Source organism: Centroberyx gerrardi, chromosome 19 (assembly GCF_048128805.1).
Source record: "Centroberyx gerrardi isolate f3 chromosome 19, fCenGer3.hap1.cur.20231027, whole genome shotgun sequence".
NCBI classification, from domain to species: domain Eukaryota; kingdom Metazoa; phylum Chordata; class Actinopteri; order Beryciformes; family Berycidae; genus Centroberyx; species Centroberyx gerrardi.
This window is the reverse complement of record NC_136015.1, coordinates 23,646,466-23,668,248: the sequence shown is the minus strand read 5'-3', so window position 1 is coordinate 23,668,248 and position 21,783 is coordinate 23,646,466. Positions and strand designations below refer to the sequence as shown.

The 21,783-nt window shown below is 40.2% G+C and overlaps 1 protein-coding gene across 2 annotated transcripts; it reads left to right on the top strand.

Moving 5' to 3' along the window:
• Window positions 1-773: 773 nt before the first annotated feature.
• styk1a (serine/threonine/tyrosine kinase 1a) lies at window positions 774-20,141 on the top strand. Of its 2 annotated transcripts, none has more exons than XM_071915211.2 (10): window positions 774-1,029; window positions 7,019-7,074; window positions 12,366-12,587; window positions 13,310-13,546; window positions 14,802-14,983; window positions 15,741-15,821; window positions 16,751-16,965; window positions 17,837-17,877; window positions 18,241-18,337; window positions 19,552-20,141. In XM_071915211.2, exons 2-10 carry the CDS (start codon window positions 7,020-7,022, stop codon window positions 19,745-19,747), a joined length of 1,326 nt encoding a protein of 441 aa, XP_071771312.1. In that variant the 5' UTR covers window positions 774-1,029; window position 7,019; the 3' UTR covers window positions 19,748-20,141. The 2 variants fall into 2 exon arrangements, with proteins under 2 accessions (XP_071771312.1, XP_071771313.1); XM_071915212.2 differs by lacking the exon at window positions 774-1,029 and adding an exon at window positions 1,986-2,114.
• The last annotated feature ends 1,642 nt before the right edge of the window (window positions 20,142-21,783 follow it).

Genomic DNA, 21,783 nt, shown 5'->3' with positions numbered 1-21,783 from the left:
GGGCATTCGCTAATTTTATCATGTCCATTTTTATTTTCAACACCTTTACACCCTTTGTTAACTTCAGAGTAGCTAACATTAATTAGCTTGCAAGTTGCTGTCAAAGTTTGTGTTGCACAGCAATGAGAATGATGTAACAGCTGTTTCAACCGGCTCTGCACTATAGACTATAGTGCTGTTCATCACTGCCGACTCATTTGGACATGATTCATTATTCTCGCAATGAATCCTGGTTCAACCCATTTATCATCATCAACTAAGCCACTATTTTGATGCATCCTCTGTTTTTTGTGGTTGGCAAGTAAATGTCCAGGATCTCTACCTGTCCTCCGCGTTCTTTTGTTTTGGAATCACACCTCAACCATTATAAGATATTATTATAAGATATTATGTAAAATGCATCATTGAGGACACAAGAACAGACACAAGCACAGATTGAGAAAGGCTAGTTTGGTTATTTGTTTGGTGTGCAAGAGAATCAAACAAGAAATCTTCGGGTGTGGAAAAATAACTGCCACATAGATACAGCTGTTTCAATACTTCACACACAGATAAGACCAGACAGAAACACCCCTACCAAAAACAATTCTCACTGCAAGCTGTGTACAGGTGATAAGGACAGGTGACAAGGAAGGAGTGTTAGAGGGGGAAGGTGTGGCCAACCTGAGAGAGAGAGAGAGAGAGAGAGAGAGAGAGAGAGAGAGAGAGAGAGAGAGAGAGAGAGAGAGAGAGAGAGAGAGAGAGAGAGAGAGAGAGAGGCATGAGGAAAGACACAAGCGAGAAACAGAGTGCACAGCAGAGACAGAGAGATTCTCCCATCACCAGTGTCTGAAATGGAGACGTGGCTGCCTGTGGACGTCGCCGCACACTGGAGCCAGACTGGGAAAACATGAAGCCGAGCAGCAGGTGGACTTGAGTCTGTCTTACAACTCTACAGTTATATGGCTTACAGGGAGAGCAGAACCACATGCTTTGGATACTGGGAGCACACAGTGTTTGACACCAGGACAGTCCCGGAGAGCTGGCCAGGTGAGACGACAAAGTCCATCAAGTCCACTTAAACACTGCTGATGTGGGAATTAGAAGGAGCCAAATCCGGACACACACTCTTTGATGATGTGATTTCCAGATTTCTTAGCACAGATTTTTCCAACAGTTTCCTGCTGAAAGGCATGTGACATGGAATCACATATTTGAGAATATGAAATTTCATATCAAACAGGGTGTGTCTGGATTTTGACACTGTTACGGTAACTTTTAGGCTCCTATTCATGGAGTGTCTTTGTGTGTGTGTAATATTATATGTGTAGTGTGTGTTTCAGTGCATTGTTTTGTGTGTTTGTGTGCGTGCGTGCCTGTTTGTGTGTGAGTGGTGTGTCTGTTATATTGCATTGCTTTAACCTGTATGTGTGGGTGTGTTTGTATGTATGTATGTATGTGTGTGTGTGTGGCATCATCATATGTATGCATGCTTGTGTCTGTGAGTTGAGAGTGTGTTTTGATGCGCTGTTTTACTTGTGTCTGTGTTTATGTGTGTATGTGTGTTTTGAATGCATTGTTTTGGTGTCTCATGCCTGTGTATGTGAATGGGGTGTGTGTGTCATAATCCATTGTTGTGGTGTGTGTGTGTGTGTGTGTGTGTGTGTGTGTGTTGATGCAGAAAAGGTACACGGTGCAAATGAGTGTGAGATAACAATGCAGACAGACTGGTTCAGTGACACCAATCCTACCGTGCCTACAGGGAGGAGGAGAATGTCAAGGTGTGTGTGTGTGTTTGTGTGTGTGTGTGTGTTTGCCTCCAAAAATGCACATTTAGAACATTCCTGTGCGCTTTTGTAAGGGTGTGTGTGTGTGTGTGTGTGTAATGTCACGATGGGAGTGTTCTCCATAATAAGAACAGAATTTTTCCATGCTGAGAGAAGTGAGGATGACAACGCATTATTAACAGGCTGCAATGAAGCGTAAAGTGGCGAACACACCTTGGAGACGAGTCGGCGGACGCATGTCTTAACTCTGATGCAAACCATACCATTACATCACCGTGTCAGCCTGTAGTATACAGTAGGCGACTGCCACTCTGTTGAAACACAGTTCTTTGGATGACAGAGGACAAGGTAGGCATGAGAACAATCTCTTAAGCATTATTACCTTGAGAAACTACAGGCTGTTCACAGACGAAGGTAAAGCCTAGACAAAACCCTTTTCATCACTGAAAAACAGGTTAAGTAAGGGATAATGTACAGTAGCTATCTCACTGTATTTCTTTTGACACAAAATATTGATTTAAAGTGATTTTATTACAAAGTAATTTACAAGCTTCCACCAAAAGAATGTCTGCAGTAACCAAGGAGAAACGGATTTTTAGCACAAGTTGTCACTAGTTAATTGGATTCAAAATCAACAAAATGGAATAGACTTGACTGTGGAGTGAAATGATTAGATGTGAAACAGCGGTCTGTTTTTCACAAATACCAGACCTCAGAATTTGCCATCATTTGCCAATCAGAATTGAGTATTCAACAAAACCACTCAATTATTTAGGATAAGGCTTCATGTCGGTCTTTAATGTATTCAATGTTGAGACCTCTAAAACTGCTAGTATAACCAAAAGTAGAGAGCAAAGTGTTTTTTGTTTTGTTTTGTTGACTAGAAATGAGGAAGTTTTCTCTCTTTCCTGGCACCCCCTCCCTCATTCTCTCCCTCTCTCTCGCTCAGCAACCGATGGTCTCATGGTTAAACCGCCTGTGCTTACTTTGTCACTTACCGTTACAGAGCACTTTGATATTTGTCCAGGTAGATAACATCTATACATTCAGCATTGCCCGCTTATCTGTTAGCTTAACCTCATTTCTGTTTCTAGGTCACATTAGCTCTCTTTTAAGACCATTACCATGCTTATAATTAATAGTAATTATACTTACATAATGGTTAATGACAGTGGGTTCAACTAAAAACTTTAGGCATTTGATTTGGTCAGATACTGTGGTGACAAACTCAGTCTCCAGCTGTCATCGTCTTGATTCTGTCAAACATGCAGGCAGACAGACACACTGTTACTCTTTGCCACATTTGATAAACAAATTGAATGGACAGGAACACTAAGTGGGTCTCTAATTGGCTGTGACAAAGTGGTTACTATGGCAGCCGGGAGGCAGCACAGAGGGCTTTCTATCAATCCCATAATTATTATCTAGGTGACCTTCCTTTTACCTTTTGATTTGAATATACTGTCTGCTAGTTGTGTGGAATACACTGGTTTGATAGGCTGTGTACGCCGATTTAAAATATACAGGATCTAATGGGTTCAGGGGATATTTGCATACACACTCACTCTTGCATGCACGCACGCACGCACACACGAACATACACACACTCCCACTTGTTACCACACTCTCACTATGACAACTATGACTTAATGTTATCCGACAAGGATATTTTGATCTAGTATATTTCCCTTGTTATGCATCTTCTTCTCATTCTGTATCCATTTTGTGTTTGTTAATCGATGCATTTTATTACTGTGTTCTGCACTAACCTACACCTAGCTTTTCTTTGCCTATAATATAGTCAGTCTATTTTTTACTGCTTGTCTGTATAGAGATTGGTGGTGTTAACATATACCAATCTCCTCAAGTACCACAACAACACTGTTCACATTCTATTTCCTAATAATAATCACAATAATAACTCTACTACTAACTCACGCTGACCTTCTTTGTATTTTCTTATTTGAAATTAGTCCCATTGTCGTGTGCAATACACTGGTTTTACAGGCTGTGTGCCGTAATTCACTGGATGACAATTTCAAATATACAGGATCTAATGTGCTGGAGGGATATTGAACCAAATTGAATCATATGACTGAGTTAGTTCCATTTGTGCGTAACTAAGGGATTGTCAGGCAAACGGTGTGTGTAACGGTGTGTGTAACGTGTTGAATGTGGAGTCTGTATGGTGGAAGTGAGTGCAGCAGGTACTCTACTCCTAGGACTGTCTGGCAGATGGGCTTAGATCACAGTCCAGTGGTTGAGTGTGTGTGTGTGTGTGTGTGTGTGTGCCATGCCTCCTCCGGCTTGGGGCTCTCTGAACTCTGAATCGTCCCCAGCCAGTATCCAAAATTAACCTTTTGTCTCACCTGCCAAGGGCTGGAAAACAAAATAAAATTACCTGCCAGAAAGAATAATTATTCTATAATAATTACTGATTCACCTGCCAAAGACAAATTGTACTGGAATTTGGCGCTTGGCAATTTTAGACTCTGTCAACACCTTTCTCAACACTTCCTTCCCCCTCAGGTAGTCTGTTAGCCTTTTCTTTTTTTTCCTTTTTTTTTTTAAATGGAGAAAGACAGGAAGGACGGGAGAGAGAGGGATGATATACAACAAAGGTCCTATGCCGGATTTTAACCCAGGACTTTGTAGTTACATGGCACAATCTGCTGAGTCGCTCTAAACTTTGAGGATTTACGGCAAGCTGACGAATGGTGGCACTACTGATTAATCTGAGACAGATCATAATGATCTCTAGTGTGACTGGGCTTGGAAAAATACAGGAATATGAACGTGTGCATTCACATTGTAGGCATTTTGCAGACACTCTTACCCAGAGCAACTCAGAAGGAGGGTGACAACAGAATACGCTTCAATTTCTATATCGCCAACATTACTTAGCAACCAACAGTAAGGAGAGCAAAGGTCAGAACCACAGCGGAGCAGTTTTGGTTACTCTATTGTTTCTCTACTTGCTTAATCCCAAACAGATAACAACTTTTCTGTATGAACCATATAAACCTAGCCAGTTCAGATGGTTGAGCACAAACAGACTATACAGTCTGACTATACTATACTATACTATTTAACCCAGGCGTTTCATTCCATGTGAGTTTTTGGTGGGTCTCAACATAAGCATAGGGCACTTCCGACTGCAGTCCACCAGTTTTAATGTTGATTTTAGTGTGTTTCTGTACTACAGCACTAGAGAGGCCAATGGATTTATTGGGTCTGAGAGAAGGCAAACAAGCTGTCAGTTGAAGGGGGTAAATACAATTACAACTTCTATTTCCTTGTGTGATTTTGAAATCTTAACACTTGTTTGTACAGAAGGTGGAGGGACATTTTGAAAGCCGAGATATTTCAAGTATAAAATTCAGAACAGTTGCATGGTAGTTGGTTAAAAAGGCCAACTGAGGTTGTATAAACCAGGTACTTCCTCCATGTGGTACAACTGGTTTTGGTAGGACTGTACCAAGTCACCATCTAAGCTCTGGGGATTTGGGGCTGCGGCTGAACAAGTAGTGATGTTGCTCTCAGTGTCTTCCTCTACTCTATGGTAATTACAACTGGATGAACATAAACAGCTAATGAGGTAATTACTGCATTAATTAGCAAAAATTACTATGTCAACATACTTGACTTCACACAACACATGGGTCGTACTAATATGAACTCTGTATCTTAAAGCATTAAGGAGTTAGAGTAGTTTCAAGAAAATTAGTTTTCCCTCATTAATATGCTCCAATCGAACCAGACTATCTAGGGGAACCTGTGGCGTCAGTGTGAAGTTTCTGTCATGTGTTCTTGAGGTATTGTGTTCACAGGAATGTGTCCGCACAAAGACGGGAGAGAATAAAAAACGAGGCTATCAGGACAACATGACTCAGACACTTTCTGTTTTAACATCAAAGTTTTTAGGGAGGAGTAGCTGTCAGAATATTCCTGAAAGCGCTCATTGGGCTCATTTTGGAATGAAATTGTAATGAAATTTTTAATCTTTTTTCTTGTACCTAGAGTACATCCAAAAGTTAACATAAATGGGGACAGAATATTCTTGAAAGGGCTCATTTTTATTTCATATCACATATCACAACAGGATTACAGTAACCAAATAACAGTCATTGTAAATGGAATCTGCTATAGTTACCTAATAAAAGAAATAGCTGGTCATGGGTTTGGCTACTCAGAAACGCTTGAAGGGAAAAAAATAATTTGATTGTTAGACTGTACACTCAAATATCATTTACCCCACTCGTAGAAAAGACTAGTCTACACACCTCTGCTCATATATCTATTATTGACATCTAACCTCTAGGCATTTCGGGCTGCTGCTGATCAGTTACTGTGTTACTCTCAGTGTGTTTCTCTACTTTCTCTACTCCACTCTGTGGTCATGATAGCTGGTTAATCACAAATGGCGATGAGCTCGGTTATACGAGCTGTTGAACCCAGACACTTCCTCCATTAGATCTGAGAGGTTTATTAATGGGCCTGCTGGATGCCAAGTCAATCTATCTCAGCTTTTATGGATTTTGGGTCACTGCTGAGCGATGGTAATACTGATCTCTGCTCCTCTATTCTCTCTGTTGTTACAGATATCTGGTTAACTTTACTAAATAACTAGTCGCACTACTCCTCATATTTGCCGTGACATTTATTTGTTTTTACCCATTTGTCAAGCACTTGAGCTGAAATATCGGTGCGTAAAATAAATGTCACAGCAAATATACAGAGGGTGCAACTAGTTATTTTCTCCACTGCAAAAAATGACAAGTTGTCAAGTGATTTTATCTTGTTTCCAGACCTATCAAGCTTATTTCATGATATTTTTAGTCAAATTATCTCACTGCACCGGCAGATAATCTTGCTGGTTTCAATACATTTCACTTGATTCATGCCAACATGACTTCTTTCAAGAAATCATCATAAAAAAATGAAGAAACAAGAAACTTTCTCCAAGACAATTTCACTTAAAATAAGCTTGATAAGTTTGGATACAAGATAAAATAAGTTAGATAATCATTGCCAATAGTCTGCACTTCTTTGGCTGTTTTTTTGAAAATGACTGATGACTCAACTCACTGACTATATATCCCAGCTACTTTGTTCGTACAGTATGAGTTGTTGTCAAGTCACTCTCTCTAAGCTTTGGGGATTTAGGGTTGCTGCTGAGCAGAGGTAATGCTGATCTCTTCCTCCAGCTGATGGTAATGTTGATCTATGTGTGTTCCTCTCCTCCTCTCCAGCATGTCATCCAACTCCACGGCCGATAATCTGTGTGCACCGGGGGACACCATCTGTGGTGAGGACACGCCTGCCACTCTTCATCTCTCTCCTCCGATCGTCTCCTACCCTGTCTCCTCTTTTCTCCTTGTCTCCTACACTTTCTCCTCTCTTCTCTTCGTCTCTTACACTTTCTCCTCTCTTCTCTTCGTCTCCTACACTTTCTCCTCTCTTCTCTTCGTCTCCTACACTTTCTCCTCTCCTCTCTTCTCCTCTCGTCTCCTACACTTTCTCCTCTCTTCGTCTCCTACACTTTCTCCTCTCTTTTCTTCGTCTCCTACACTTTCTCCTCTCTTTTCTTCATCTCCTACACTTTCTCCTCTCTTCTCTTCGTCTCCTACCCTTTCTCCTCTCTCTTCTCTTTGTCTCCTACCCTTTCTCCTCTCCTCTCATTGTCTCCGACCCCTTCTCCTTCTACACTTTCTCCTCTCTTCTCTTCGTCTCCTACACTTTCTCCTCTCTTCTCCTCTCGTCTCCTACACTTTCTCCTCTCTTCGTCTCCTACACTTTCTCCTCTCTTCTCTTCATCTCCTACACTTTCTCCTCTCTTCTCTTCGTCTCCTACACTTTCTCCTCTCTTCTCTTCGTCTCCTACACTTTCTCCTCTCTTCTCTTTGTCTCCTACCCTTTCTCCTCTCTTCTCTTTGTCTCCTACCCTTTTCCTCTCTCCTCTCATTGTCTCCTACCCCTTCTCCTCTCTTCATCTCCTACCCTTTCTCCTCTCGTCTCCGACCCTTTCTCTTCTCTCCTCTGTCTGTCTCTCAACTCCCTTTTCCTGTGCCTCTAGTCTCCTCTTTCCTTCTCTCTTCTCTCCTACACGTTCTCTATAGAGCTGAAACGTGCCAATTTCCCGTTTGTTTTCTCCGTACACATTTCAGAAAATACAATTCAGACACATTTCAGAAAAAAAGATTCAGAAAAATATATATATAAGAAAAATGAAAAAAGGCAAGGGTACAAGACTGTGTACAGAACGTTTTTTAAGAGTGATGTAATTTTCAACAGTGATTAGTAATTCAGTAATATACCACAGTGGAGCGGTGCTAATCACCAATACAGATTGCTTGTCAACTAATGTTACTACGCTCTGGTCTGGCTACCAACCATGTGCAACTCTGGAGTGACCAGCGACCTCTCTGCAACCTCTCCAATTTGAAACTCGCTAAAAGCTTGTGGGTAGTGTAGTATTTCACAAAGAACTTGGGAATAAAACTCAACAAAGCTGAAATCGGACTGGCTTCTACAGGAACATACTGTACTCGTTTCACAATCTAATAGCTCATGGTAAGTCTACCTTACACTGTTAAAACATTACAGCTAATAATAGAATTCCCAGTGTGAAAAATGAAGGGAAAATTTACTAATGGAACCCAACATTTCAGCTCTATAGTCTGTTTACTTTCACCACTCGTATGCTTCCACTACTGCTTCTATCCTCCTCTCTCTTATGCCACTCTCCTCCTGTTTCCTCTGCTAGTCCCTTAGTCTTCCTCCATTATCACCATCCTCCCCTGAGCCTCTTCCTTCATGCGTGCTTTTATTGCTACTCTCACTTATCTACTCACTCTCTACTCTCACCTCCCGCCGTCAAGCTGAACTCAAGTTAAACATCTTAACCATTAGCGGGTGAATTAGAAAACTCAACAGGAGACTTTTATTCTTTCTTTTTTTAATCTTTAATCCTTATTTTCATTCTTCCCCCCTGCTGCGCTTTACTTGGTTTTCTACTATTCAACTCTGGTACACTTACTGTATTTCCATATAAATTTTTCTCTCGTCTACCCTTCTGTCCTCTCCATCTCTCCCTCTCTTTAGAGTGAACATGCTAAAGGTTTTTGCACCCATGAAAGGCTTTAGCAAATCAGGACCTGAGGTGCAACACCCAGCCTTCAAACAATGTCACATGAAATACAGGTGGCTGAAAAAGATGTGCGATTACACAATCAGATGGCGTAATAGCTGCTGATTTCCTTGATATCAGAGTTAATTATTGTGTAATCTAGATAAGGCTTTAAGGGCAGATAGCATATCAAGGTAAATAACCGAATCATAGTAGAAAAGATTACACACTAGGAACTCCATTCCTACATATTTTATTGACAATGTTTCGATCCAATGTGCACCTTTGTTCACATTAACCTGATCAAGACGTGCCCAATCCAGAAGCTACATTTTACAGACTGTATTTTGAATAGTATTACTTTCATTACAAATTGTACCATTCTTTAGCATTATTTGGGTTAATATTTGAGCTTCTAGTCTCTTCTTGAGCTTCAAAATGTCTTTTTCCCTTCAAGTGTTTCTGAGTACCCAAATCCATAATTATTTTTTATAAAGTAACTAGAGTAGATTTCATTTACAACTCTGTTATTGGGTTACTATAATCTGTTGTGATCTGTGATATGAAAAAAAAAAAAAAAAGCCCTTTCAAGAATATTCTGTCCCCATTTATCATTAGTTTCACATGTACACTTGGTACAAGAAAGCTAAAGATATATTAAAATTGTATTCCAAAATGAGCCCATTTGGAAAAAAAGACTACTACTACCTACTCTTAAAAATGGGAGCTGGCATGAATAAGTTATGATCCATTTTAAGATCTTTTGAGTTTTTGAGGAGGAGAGAATGTGTTTTTGAAATAGTGATTTCTGTATTTCAGGTAGAAAAATTGTCTAAAATAGATAAATAGCATCTATATTCAATAGGCTATAGCATATAACAAAAAAGAATGGGTTAGGCCAAACACTCCCCTTGACACATCTCTTAAGACTGTTTACACTGTATCTCAAAGGTTTGTTAACCTAAGATGTTGGACTTGCGTTGAGACTTTGTGGGGCAGAGGTGTGGAAAGTTCAGGCTCAAAGAAACTCTTTAATGAGAAAGGCAAGAAACGATTACACCATGCTGCAAATTCCCCACCACACCTAAGAATGTACCAAAACCAGAATGCATTGTTTATACAAACAAGACTTTTTACATTCCAGTTTTAATCCCTCCAACAACAGTGGATTCAATTCAGTATGATTTAGTCAACAGGAGGCGTGTGAAATGATATATTTGATTGCTACTGCCATTTTAGTAACTTTGTGTAAAGGGAGTGTGCTTCGGTCTGGAGTGTGGCAATGGAGGGCTTTCAGTGACGCAACACACCCTCTCCTGGCCATAGAGGAGGCCCAATATGGAGGACAGATCGGACATAATTAGAAATAAATTAGTAATAAATTAATCTATTAAAAAATACAAAAATTAATAAATGTATAAAATGATATGCAGAGAAAAACAAAGCGTACTCAAGAATCTATTAATACAAAAATAAACTAGAAAATGTGCTCAGTAGAGCACAGACCTCCGCCATGTCTGACAACACCCCGCAAGGCAGTTATGCACCTTTTGGTGATATGCCACGCCCACCTCCACACCCCCTTTTGGCCAATCGACATGATTGCCCGACTTTGCCCAACCGGACGGACAGACAAACACACAGACGTAGAAAATAATGTGCAGAGAAAAACAATCTGTACTCAAGAAAAAAGAAATAATATATTTCCTTATTCATTTATTTCTGTATTCATCTCTGTATTTCCTGCTGAATGACTGATGCTAGTAAGATGTTTCAGTGCGCCTGGTGTCCCGACACTAGAAGTTGACCGACTTAATTCTCTGGATATCACAACAGTGTTCATCATCGCAGCAGCTGGTCCGGCCAGTCTTCTTGGCAGTGAACAACTTATGGCCTAATAGTGAAGTTATGTCAACAATGCGGCGGGACTTGAAGTCTGTTGCAGAGAGTTGTTTTTGTTGTCAGCCAAGTAAGACAAATCCAATCCAGCAATTCACCATAAGAATGGCCCATCAACAGAGTGTTTAATACCACCCAAATGTGTTTTACTACAGCCTGATTATCATAATAGGGAGAATAACTGAATATATAAGGAAATAAATAAGTGGGGAAGTAAATGACTACACAGATCATTTTTCTTGTTGCATCGTCTTACTTTTCTACTTATTCATTTATGCTCACTCTTACATATTTATATAGTTATTTCCAAATGTCTATGCATTTTGTTTTTTAACATTTATTTTTGTATTCATCAGTAGATTTATTTAACCATTCATTTATTTCTAATTATGGCCGCTTCTGTCCTCCTTAATCCACAGCTCTTGGGCAGCAATAGCATACTTATTTGTGATAGAGCTGCAAAGCCTGTATAGACAAGATGAGTCTTTAATGACGGGCTTTTCAGCACAGGGGTGAGAAGAGGGTGACCTGGTGGTGACAGATCGTCCTGTCACCAAGTCACAGGTCCAACCTTTGCAACAGCCAAAGTATTGAGTATCCTGTCAAAGTGTTGAGCAAGACACTGAAACCCTGCCTGCACCATCTTACAAACAGCGCAATTAGGAATTTGTCTCTTTGCATATTCCTCCGAGACACAAACACATGTACACACTTCACTAGAGGGGTCAGAGTGCAGCTCATTACTGTCTCGACTCCAGGATCAGCAATAAAGGGATAGGACCTGTGACCCATTACTGTGTTTGTTTACAGCATATTACAGTATTGTGAAAAAGTTAAATAAATAAATATATACAGTACATAAAAATGAATACATTTGAAAATGCATATGGGTGCACTTTCACTGGAGTTTGTCCTGTACAGTATATAAGATAAACTCCAGTGAAAGTGTACCTGTATGTATTTGCAGATAGTGTGAGGGGAGCATAATAATTTATTTTTTCTTTGAAACTTGAAAACCTGGACTCCAATGCCATCCGCAAGTGAACCTTACATTCCACATTATATTCATGTTTTCCATCCATCCATCCATCAATCCATCCTACACCCTAAAATCCATTGAGATTCCACTGAGACCTGTTATCAGCTTCTGTTGGCTAAAAAGTCAGAATAACTACAATTTTGAATGGCAAATAACATTCAAAACCTATAGCTACAACCTGAATATGAGATCTGAGCAGCATAAGATATGAAATGTTGATCAAATATTTGTCAGTGACACAATTTAGCTCAAGGGGTGTACTTACTTTTGCACCCTATGTTTGATTTATTTGAATATTCTAACTTCATAAAAATATATAGAATTTTCTCATTACTTTAGTGTAATAGAAAACATTGTATAGGTCTCAGACAAAAAAATAAAAATCATTTTGTAGCACAACAAATTGTACAAAAACCTGAGGGGTTTGAAAACTTTTCCACAGCACTATATACACCTGGTAGCCTACTCTGCAGTGTTTTGCTGTCTCTTGGGCCTAACATTTGTCCATGCCCCCCTCCCCCCCCTCTCTCAGTGATCAGGGTGTATGAGCAGGAGGTGATCATCGTTCCCACACTGCTCCTCCTGTTCTTCCTGGGCACCTTGCTGGCGGTGTGTTTGCTGAGGTATTGTCCCGAACGCAGGCGGGCGCGGAGTACGGCGCCCCAACCCTCCCAGAACCAGCACCCCTACCAGAGGTCGAGCCACAGACACACACAGAGGAACAGCCGCAGACAAGACTTACAGGGCATCGACGGTGAGCGAGCGAGCAGGAATCTGTTAGTGTATACTGTAAGAAAACATGACTAGGATTTGACCAATATGGGTCAAGACAAATTCTGATATAGATGATATTTTGTGCTGATATTCAATATCCTTAAATTTGACCATTTTCATACCAAAAAAATTAATACCAAAAAAGTATTCAGTCAGGGAGGAATCTCCATCATATCAGAGGTGGATGAAATTTACTGGTCAATATTTGATACTTAATAAAAGGCCAATATTGGCCCAACATATCTGCAAAATAATATATAACTAACTGTAATTAGGACAATTGTTGGGATTTATTTATTTTTACTGTTCACATTCAGTCAGTCTCTGCTCAATTTGTGGCTTCCATTGTCCCAAATGTACAAATAGTGCATCTAAAAATTCCCAAGAGCCTTAAGTGGCTGAGGATCAGGATCACCTGCCCTTTCCATGAAATATAAGAAAATAAAAAATAGACTCACTAGGTGAATCCAGGTGAAAGCTACGATTGTTTTTGTTTTTCACCTAGTTTATTCTCATTGTACCTTCCCGTTTTAATCATTTATGATGCTGTAAATAATTTCTGGCATTTTATTGTTTATCTTATTGGTTTTTATCCATCATTGTTTTTTCTGTAGAGCACTCATTTACTATCTTGTCAAAATACCAACAAATACATTTAATGCTCTTGTTTATTATTATTCTGTGCCCAAATCTCTCTCCCAGCCCCCCCTGGACTGAACGCACTAGAACATGAAGAGCTGCCGATGACAGTTCAACCGATCCAGCAGAACGTCAGGCCGACCCTGGCTGCAGTACCGCAGACGGCCACAGCGAGGCAGCATGCAGCCTTTAACCAGGTCACCGCCCTGCCGCTGTCCTTCTGCGCCAAGACTGACAACTCAGTCCACCTCTACAGAGCCCGAATGGACAGCAGGGACGTCGTCCTGCGGGTCCTGAAAGGTAAACTCAGCTGTGCCGAGCCAAATCCTACTTCATCATCTTAGTTTCATGTATAGAAGCTGAACTAATGCTGCACCCGCGCTCGATCCCAAAAACAACTGGTTGGAGAAAAGTTACAGTGTTGCCCTCTTTTCAGTTGGAAAGTACAAGGAATGGTCTGTTAACTAGTGGGTTTAGAGACACTAGAGGTTTGTATTACAGTACACTAACTTGGTTCTACTGTATGATCACAAAGCGATACTTCATTGATCGACATAGGGAAATTCTCTTTTCACTTCCCCCACTTCTACAGGGAGGTCAGAGGTCAGGCTCAGCTACAGAACAGCAGCCCTGGCATGAGTCCAGTGTCAGTACTCACAGACAGTACTAATGCAGGATAGATGATGGGATAAATGCATGAAGGAGGACATCAATAACAGCTGCTAATGTAGCATACAGCATGTGACTGTAGCATTCATATTTACAAAAAAATTCACAAAACTCTAATTCACAAAACTCGATCAGTAGTACCTAAGAAACAAAGGGCCTCAACTGGCAGCCAACAGCTGAGCCTAGTAAGCAGAAATAGTGTAGAGTCACCTCTATTAGAACATGAAGCATCGTAAACTCTATGTAATACATTTTTAGCAGCAAGGTGTTAAAACTATAGAGCTACAATGACAAAGTTACACTTCAGATTTATTTAAATTGATTATACTTAATATCAAGTGGCTGAGCTATGTGTTGTTTCTGCCAAATAGTGTATTGTGTGCTGTCACATGACACTGTAAATTAATTATACCCGCTACACACCTCACCCAATTTTTGTTCGTTTTTTTTCATTCTGGATCACAAATGACAACTTCATAATCTTGCCCAGGGACACATTAAAACACGTAGGACCCACTGGAGCAGAGGGTAAAGGGCCAAAATTAATATGGGTGTTATGCAACACAGTTGGACAAAACTAATTTTATTTGACACTGATTATTTAGAAATGTAAATAAATAATAATACATAATCATATTCCTTATGAATACACCTTCACATGAGCCTTTTTCTCAAACTTTTAGATTTTGTTAAGTTCAATCACAATAGATTAAATGTAGAATACTTTGGAATGCCAAAATCTTTTTATGAAGAGTAAAACATGTCTCTCAGGCGACACGTTGGGTGGCCCAGCACTAGAGATCGGCCTGGGCCTTAGTCTGGCTTCTGACTCTACATCGACACTGCAGAAACTAGAACTTATTCTGTCATCTAACCTCTTCCCCAGAGACGGCAGACAGCAGCGAGAAGCAGCACTTCCTGGGTTTCGCTTCCTTCCTGTCGGGGCTGGGGCCACACCCCTTCCTGCCTGCCCTGGTGGGCGTGGTTTCAGCGCAGTCGCCCCTGGTGATGGCGGTGGAGGAGCTGCAGCACAGGGACCTGCTGGGCTTCCTGTGGAGATGCAGACAGGTACAGTAATCTATTACTGACCTAGAGAGAGACAGGTACTGTTTAGTTACCTATTCTTAACATAAGAGATAGGTATGTTAGCCCATTGCTTACTTAAGAGACAGCGGGTATCTGCAGGTTTCAGAGAGCCAAATATAAGACTTTTTAAGACCTTTTTAATGCCACCTGCAATTGAACTTAAGTCCAATTTAAAAACCAAAATGAAAAAGAAACAAAGGTCTATTTTCGATTGAACATAGCTAATGAAAGTTGTGATGCTATAAATGGGCAGCATAAGAAAAACAACAACAGCAAATTGTTAAGGACATGTCATCCAGTTGCGTTTACTAAAGCAAATACAATGAAAAAAAACAATTGACTTGAAAGTTAATCTCCTACCCCACCAAAGAACTGCTGGCACATAAATGGGCTGTATATCATTAAATACAATTTATACAGTAGGTAAAATGATGTTGGTATGAACTCTAAACCCTGGTTAAGACCTTTAACCTTTAAAACAGTCAAAAAGTAGTTACTGCTGTTTGCCTTCATGTGGCAGTATAGGGCAATGTAACCTGTCAGAGAGAGGTATGGTTGCCTGTGTTGTAAGAGACAGGTATAGTAACCTATTAACACATGAGACAGGAGTGGCAGTCAATTACTGACATACATAAGAGACAGGTTCAACAGTATGGCTCAAAATATTACCCTCCAACTAAAAGGAGATTCACAGAAACATTTCTCTTTCCCTTCTCCCTCCCTCTCCTCCTCTCTGTAGGATAACTCCGGTGGAGAGTCTCCATGTGACCTGACAGAGAAGAGGATCTTCACCATGGCAGGACAGGTGGCCTCTGCTCTGGTTGGTTAAACTGCTTGCTTGCTTGCTTGACTTGCTTGACTGACTTCACTGACCAAAATGTCTGTGGTAATAGAGAGTGCATCCTGTCTGTCTGCTCTCAGTCTGTCTACGTCCTGTCTTTTCATTGCTTGGTAGAAAGGAGAACATAGAGCCTCTCCATCTGTCTCTGAGTTTGTCTCTCTGTTAGTGTCCTGTCTACGTGACCAAAAAAATCTTGTTGCTGTTTAGCAGAGAAGTGAGAGTGTAGCCTCTATCTGTTCATCTGTCTTGATGTTTGTCTCTTTCTCTCAGTTTATCTATCTTCAATTTATCTTAAACTCCAGTAGTGGAGTTGTCACAACAACTGAAAGTTTAATACTACTTCAATACCGTTGCAAATGATTGAATTCAAGATTTAATTTTAGAAACGTTACGATACTTTCACCAAATGTGTTCTGCAAGCTGAAAATCCATTTCATTGTCAACTCCAGAGGGCGTAAATGTGCAGATCGCACATGGATTGGAATAGTTAAAAGGAGGAGGAGGATTGGGATGGACAGAGTCAGCACAAAATTCAACAGAGTAAAACAGCTGAAAACATGACAACAGTGTCAAACAGTCTGCCCTGAATCCCAGTCCATCTAAACTGGTTGACAAAACTGGTGCCAGGGGCAAAATATGCCCCTGGAGTCGTTTGTTCACTTGCAGAGCAAAAAACAAACGACAAGCAAAGAACAAAACCGCTGTGCTAATACAAAGCTGTCCAAGTCAAATACCCATTGCTCGATGGTTTCTCTTGTTTGCTGTGGTATCTAAGTAGTATTACATTTTTAGATATTAAACAAAGTATCAAAAGTCAAAATTGTGGAGTTGTGACACTACTCAGTCCCTAAAAGAACCAAATTAAGGCATCCATTTGTTTCTCTTTCTTTATTTGCACATCTTCCTAGGATTACCTGCACACTCAGCGCTGCACCCATGGCAACGTGGCGGCTTGCAGCATTCTGGTCGGTGGAGACCTGACGGCCAAGCTGTGGGGATTGGGCCCCGCCTACCGGAGGAGAACGCAGGCCGGGTCGCCTGGGGAACTGGAGGACATGGAGCTGAGGAAGTGGCAGGCGCCCGAAGTGTTGGCCAGGAGAGCGGTCACCCAGAGCAGCGATGTGTGAGTGACTGAGCCTCCTGAGAGAATATCACATCATGCAGATAAGATGACTGAATATAAAGAGAGTCATTGAAATAATCCCAGCTAGAGCCATTACATTACACTTTGATTCTATCCCGGCTGATTTTTAAGATGTTGGAAAGCTGATGTACATGAATTGATGCTTCTACCGCATGGCACACCGCAGTTAACAGATGTGAAGTCTCAGCAGCACTGTCATCTGCATTTTAACATCATCATATCACATCTTCTGTTCCATAGCCTTTTTCCAGTTTACTTCATATACTTGGAGATCAGCTAGACTATAGTGTGATTAAAAATAGGTCAATGGTCACTGTCAGTCCAGAAACCTCACAAAAAACAGACTTTTTGATCCTCTGATATTCCAAAATCAAAGAGCAAAGAGCTTCAAGATGTTTTGACTCGCCACTTGCTATTTCCAGCGCACATTGGGCTGCTGAACAATCGGTGGGTTTGAAAATGCACAAGTCTTTCAAAGATTTATTCTAATCAATGGTCTTGATTTGAACGTTTGAACGACAATAAAACAGGAGCTAGGCCCATATGGTATAAAAGGCAAAAAGAGGTTCGTCCCTCAACCCAATAAGCTTGATAAACACTAGTTCAGATGTTCTGTGGGACAAGAACAGAACTTGGACCACAAAGACCTTTTTCATTAACATGGTTATACTGTCTGTACCTATTAAGAGAAAAAAATATACATATATACACACATATATATATATATATATATATATATATATATATATATATATATATATATATATAAAAAGATACAGATTTTTTTATTGAACCAATTCCTAGCCCTTTTATGGCCATGCCTAATTCTAACTCTTCTTCCTTTTGGCAGATGGTCCTTTGGTATCCTGCTCTTTGAAATGGTCACATTAGGTGGGTGTTCTGAAATTACAGACTTACCTGCAAGAGCAGTTATTTATTTATTGATTCTTTGAAATAATCACAAACTATATCACCACACAAGATTGCAAGCAAGTATATTGAGATACCCAAACTGCATTAACTTGAAGGAGAAAATGTTAAATATGCTGTAATAGTTGTATTTGGCATTGGTTTGCTTAACATTTAAGGAAAATGTTGGAATTTTGATTATCATTAAAGCTAAATTCCAAGTTATTATAAAGTAATGCAACACTTCTCACCTCTATGTTTACCTCTTACTGTTTGAGCATATTCATTACACAATGTAGGCCCTGTTAAGCTTTGATCTAATACTGCCCTCCCATGTGTGTATAGGTGACCCACCGTTTGCTCAGCTCATGGCCAGCGAACTTCTGCAGTATCTCCAGAGAGGGAAAACATTGAAAAGACCAGCCACCTGTTCCAATTCACTGTAAGAGCAACAACAGACAACAGAGAATTATTGTTAAAGCTGTTAAACGCAGCTTCGCACATCGGCGGCCCCAAGTGGCAGCAGGAGATAACCGTTTACATTTTTTGAAAGTTTGAAGAACTTTGTCACCCAGAAATCATGTAATGCGACATTAGTAAATTGTACACTCTTCTTCGATCTAAATCTCATTCTAATTGATGGAAGTGGTGAATAGCATCTTTTTGCAGTAGTCAGCCATCACTGATGAGTCCAGCTTTCTCTGGACAGAGCACTCACTCGCTGCAGTCTGGAAGACATTTATGAATTTTGCTCCGAAGTGTCAAATCGTTACTTCCTGTACACTGACCATACTTGACACCTAAAATCAATAAATTAAATTTATTTGGGCAATTGAGGCAAATCTATGGTGTCTCAATTAGGGGGATAGGATGCTCTCCTTTGTTGCAGCCCCACTGATTTAGGCTGATAAGACTAATGCTAGCGAGGATAAAAATCATGCCTAGTTTGGAAGAAAAGAAGATTGCATGAGACAAAATTATCTTTATTTTCAGTATAGACGAGTGCTTCTTTATGTCACCATATCATTGCAATTAAAACAGCCACAATCAATTCATAGTTTTAACATCCAATACTGTCCACTTATTATTTTGGCCTGTGTAGCCAACTCCACCCATTTAAGAACTATTTGTAGATACTTACCATTTGTCCCCCAGGTGTTTTTTCTGTGGTTGTTTTAATCACCATTGTAGGCAGTGAAACTATTTTTTTTTTTTTAACCACAAACACTACACAGTGCTTGTTTGGAGTACAAATGCTTGTAGCCTGTTTGCCTAACTGTTGCCAAGGCAAAATTCAAATAATTTGTTAACTATTTACCTGTAGTTAAATTAAAGTTAAAAAAAAACCCAACTTGTTGGCTTACAGAGTTGGTTTTGCTGAAACAGATTAGCACTTAGCTAACGGTTAACATTAGCCCATAGCCTCGATTACAATTAACAGCAACAGCGTCATCTTGAGGCCGTTGGGGCGAGTTCGCAGAATGTTTGGCTAGTGTAACGGGAAAAAAATCAACTTTTACCGAAACAAAACATAATTTTAACTACCTAAAACTCTCCCGTGAGCTGTGAAACTCCGGTGAGATAATATAGAAAGGGGTGAGTTAAATTATTCATGTCACTAGTTCATTATATCGCCGGTATTTTTACCGTCTCCAGGTTCGCCATCATCCGGTCCTGCTGCCAGTGGAGTCCGCAGCAACGTCTGTCCATGTCGGAGCTCATCAGGAAGCTGCACGCGGGGGAGAAATCAGCCAATGGGAGGACAGTTATCCGCGTGCCCGAGCCGCTGGACATGGAGAAATACCTGAGGGAGGCGGGATATGGAGAGGCCTACAACTACGCTGTTCTCTGATTGGCTCTGAGTCGGATCAGTCAAAAAACTGCCGCTCGGATTCAACGGTGCCCGTCCCGCCCACCTGACAGCTCAAGTGATTTTGCACTGAAAGACTTTCCTCATGAGTGGTACAGTTCTTTGGGCCAGTTTCAAAGACGTTTCATATCAAAAATGCACATCACAATTAATTATAATTTTGCAGGACACTCAAGATCACTCACCTTCTATAAAGAGACTGTTAAAAGGTGTTATGAAGCACACTCACTTTACAAGAACTATATATTGAAAGAGTAATATATGATGAAATGTAAATACCATATTGTCTTCTGTCTGTAAAATATATGTACTTTAAAGGGCTTATTATAAAGAAAGAGAACAAAGCATGTTTCCTGCATGTTTTAATTGTAAAAGAGCTTATGTGTCATGAAGCTGCTCAATATTTTGGCTCAACACTTCTGTCATACACTGAGCATTACAAATATTTAGAACTTACTCTAGATGACCATCTTACCTTTGAAGAAGGAATAAAAGTCTTATCAGACTCTGCAGGTAGGGCACTGGGAGCTGTCCTTAATAAGGTTAAGCTATGTAGGGATCTTGGTTATAAAACCTATACACAGTTGTATAAATCTTGTATCTGTCCTATTTTAGATTATGGTGCAGGGGTCTGGGGTTATTGTAAGCAAACAAAATGTGACGCAGTTCAGAACAGAGCTATGCGCTGTTTTCTGGGTGTGCATAAAATGGCCCCAAAACCTGCAGTATGTGGTGACATGGGATGGGAGCCATGTGAAGTGCGGCATAAGTTGCGACTGTGGAATAGATTAATCAACATGCCCAATAACAGACTTACCAAACATATTTTCTATTGGGATTTTTCAAATACTTATTCTTTGGCAAGGGAGTTTGCAAAAATATTTGGTAAGGCAGGTCTCCAATATATATATAGAAATAAATTATCTTGTAGTGTTAGTCAAATTAAAACAATACTATTTGAAATGGTCAGAAGAAGTTTTATGTAAACCAAAATTGAGAACGTACAATCTGATTAAGTTTATTTACCATCCAGAGCACTATGTCACCCTGAACCTGACCAGAGCACAGAGTCTGTCTGTGCCCAGGTGAGATGTGGGATCTTGCCTCTGGCGGTGGAAACCGGACGCTTCCACTCAATTCCAGAGGAGAATAGAAAATGTCACCTGTGTGATCTGGGAAAGGTCGAAAATGAAATGCACTTTTTGTTCTGTTGTCCATTATATCACAATCTTAGATATAGGCTTTTCCGTAAAATGTCTGCAGAATGTCCTAATTTGTTTTCTGTCTGATGAATGTAGACTTCAGTACCTGTTTACAGACAAAGTGTTTCACCTAGCCCAGTTTGTGTTAAATGCCTACCAACAGCAGGAGGGCGCTTTATGTTTGATGTGTTAAAGGCACAGTCTGTGCCTCAGATGTGCCTAAGTTATGGAGGTGTATTATATTTGTTCTTTCGCTCTCACTATGTTATTGCTCTTGTTTGTTATGTTTGTAGTGTCTTGTAAGCCCATGCGGGCTGGGCACCTTTTGGTGCACGACACTTTGAAAAATAAATTAGTTACTACTTACAATAGCCAACAGGAGAGGACAGGTTGTACTGTAGCCTACCTTGCAGATCCCAGGAGTGACTGTGTGTAACTGGATGAATGTTAAGCAATGCAGTGCTGAAAAAGAGCATGTGTTCTCAGCAAAAGCCTTTCTCTAAGTTAAGGCTGAAAAAATAACCTGCAATGATTTGTTTTCACTTGTCATCACAGGTCCTGTCTGCAACCATTCTACATTTCTCCTAGTATTCATTTTAACTCACTTGGGGAAGCAAAATGGTGCAAGTAAAAGCAACCCACACAAAGTCTGACATGAAAATAAATTAATAAACACACGACACAACAGTCCATCATTCCTCACACAGGCTAGTTCTCCCATTTCAAAAATAAAAGCACAACCATCACGGCTTTTAAAGTTGCTCCTTGATTATTTATTTGCATGATGATATTATTAACCTCGCCTCATCAAAGCTT